This window comes from Fukomys damarensis, unplaced genomic scaffold, assembly GCF_012274545.1.
Source record: "Fukomys damarensis isolate Sample0158 unplaced genomic scaffold, DMR_v1.0_HiC HiC_scaffold_19, whole genome shotgun sequence".
Classification (NCBI taxonomy): Eukaryota; Metazoa; Chordata; class Mammalia; order Rodentia; family Bathyergidae; genus Fukomys; species Fukomys damarensis.
The window spans coordinates 58,813,620-58,815,205 of record NW_022900931.1 but is presented as its reverse complement, the minus strand read 5'-3'; the positions used below and the strand labels follow the sequence as shown (position 1 = coordinate 58,815,205).

Sequence of the window (1,586 nt, the reverse complement as noted above, 5' to 3'; positions counted from 1 at the left end):
GCGGCCCCTCCGCACACTGGCGCATATCCACGCCCAGCTGCGGGCCTGTGTGAGTGCCCGGGTCCCAGGGCCCCTCATGGGCTCTGAACGCCACCCTTCCCTGTGTGCAGTCCCAGCTCACAGCGCCCTCTCTCCCCCCAGGTCCCAGCTGGGCCCACAGCAGCCCCCAGGCCCCGCAGCCACCTCCTGTCTCACTGGCTGCAGAGGCTCAACCAGGCCACCAAGAAGGTGAGGGAGCAGGAGGGTCGGTGTCAGGGGCATCGGGGAACCAGACTGTGGGCAGCCCCCGAGTCCTCTCTCTGTCCCCGCAGGAGTCCCCTGGCTGCCTCCAGGCTTCTGTCATCTCCAACCTCTTCCGCCTGCTCACCCGGGACCTGAGATGTGTGGCCAGGCCAGACCTGTGTGCCTGAACCCTCGGCCTCTCCTGCATCCTGCCACAGAAGCCTGCATCTCACTTCTGCCTCCCCCTCTTGCCTTAACTTATTGCCACCCGATCACTATTTATTTACTTGTTTGTCTGTTGGGTTCTCAAACTCACATCCAATGAAAGTTTATTTTTGTACCTTTGTAAACCTTGTTCAAATAAACATTGAGAAGAGCACTTTGTATCCTGACCCTTTGTACGGGTAGGTGTGGCTTTCTTTGTGCCTATAACACCCAAAGGCCATGCGGCCCTCCCGGAGCTGGTGAGTGTCGCTCCTGGGCTGCGGGCTCCCTGTCAGGCAGTGCCAGCCCCTTCTCCTGCTTCCAGACACGAACCCAAGGTTCACCAGCTGGCCCTGATGGGAGGAAGCTTCTTCCAAGGGGGTCTTGGCTCCTGCTCTCCGCTCCTCTGCTCCAGCTCAGGGCCCTGTGTCCCTCTGCAATGCAGACCTCCTTGCTCTCACGATCCTGCTTCTGTCCTTTTCCTGGACGCCTCTCAGAGCCTGTAGCAGCGCTCTGACCCTGTACTCCCCGTGCCCCATGTCCACTGTGGAATTGATCGGGGCCTCTCCACAACCCAAGGCACTGTCCCTACCTGAAGCCAAAAACCTTCATGATATCTGCAAGTCCCTGTGCCACACACTGTAAGACACACACGGCTCCCAGGCCCTGTGGTAGGGTGACATATTCGGGGGGGTGGCTCAGCCCAGCACCCTGATAGCTCAACTGTGTCCGAGTGTGCACAGGACTGTGCATCCTTGCTCACTTGTGACTTTTGTTTCCGGCCCCGCTGAAGATGTGTGAGGGAATCAAGGGAAAGTCTCTTCTGCAGCCCGCTTTCACATTCCTTCCACCTCAACTGAACTCCCACAGGATCACAGGGATTCTGTCTTGGGGTGACTCAGACCTCATCCTCGAGTGATCTGAACCTCTTGTCAGCTTCACCCCGAGACCCAGTCACTGGCTGCTCCCATCCTAGATATATTTTCACTACCCTGGGCAGCACACTGACTGAAGATGTCCCTGTCCATCCCTCTCCTGCTGGCCAAATTCTCCCTCCCGGGGACTGAAGCCCCTCCTCACCTGCTGACCAGGGCCGGCTGTGCCTGACACGGTGTGGCCTCCTCTCCCCACTTGTTGGTCCCCTGGCAGAGGAACACAGC

At 59.0% G+C, this 1,586-nt stretch overlaps 1 protein-coding gene across 1 annotated transcript in view; it reads left to right on the top strand.

Moving 5' to 3' along the window:
• Ifnl3 (interferon lambda 3) overlaps window positions 1-487 on the top strand; it is a 2,844-nt gene extending 2,357 nt beyond the window's left edge. The window contains exon 6 of the mRNA XM_010632876.2: window positions 312-487. Within this exon, the coding sequence (XP_010631178.2) occupies window positions 312-410 (99 nt within the window). The 3' untranslated portion in view covers window positions 411-487. The remainder of the gene's footprint in view (window positions 1-311) is intronic.
• Window positions 488-1,586: the final 1,099 nt, after the last annotated feature.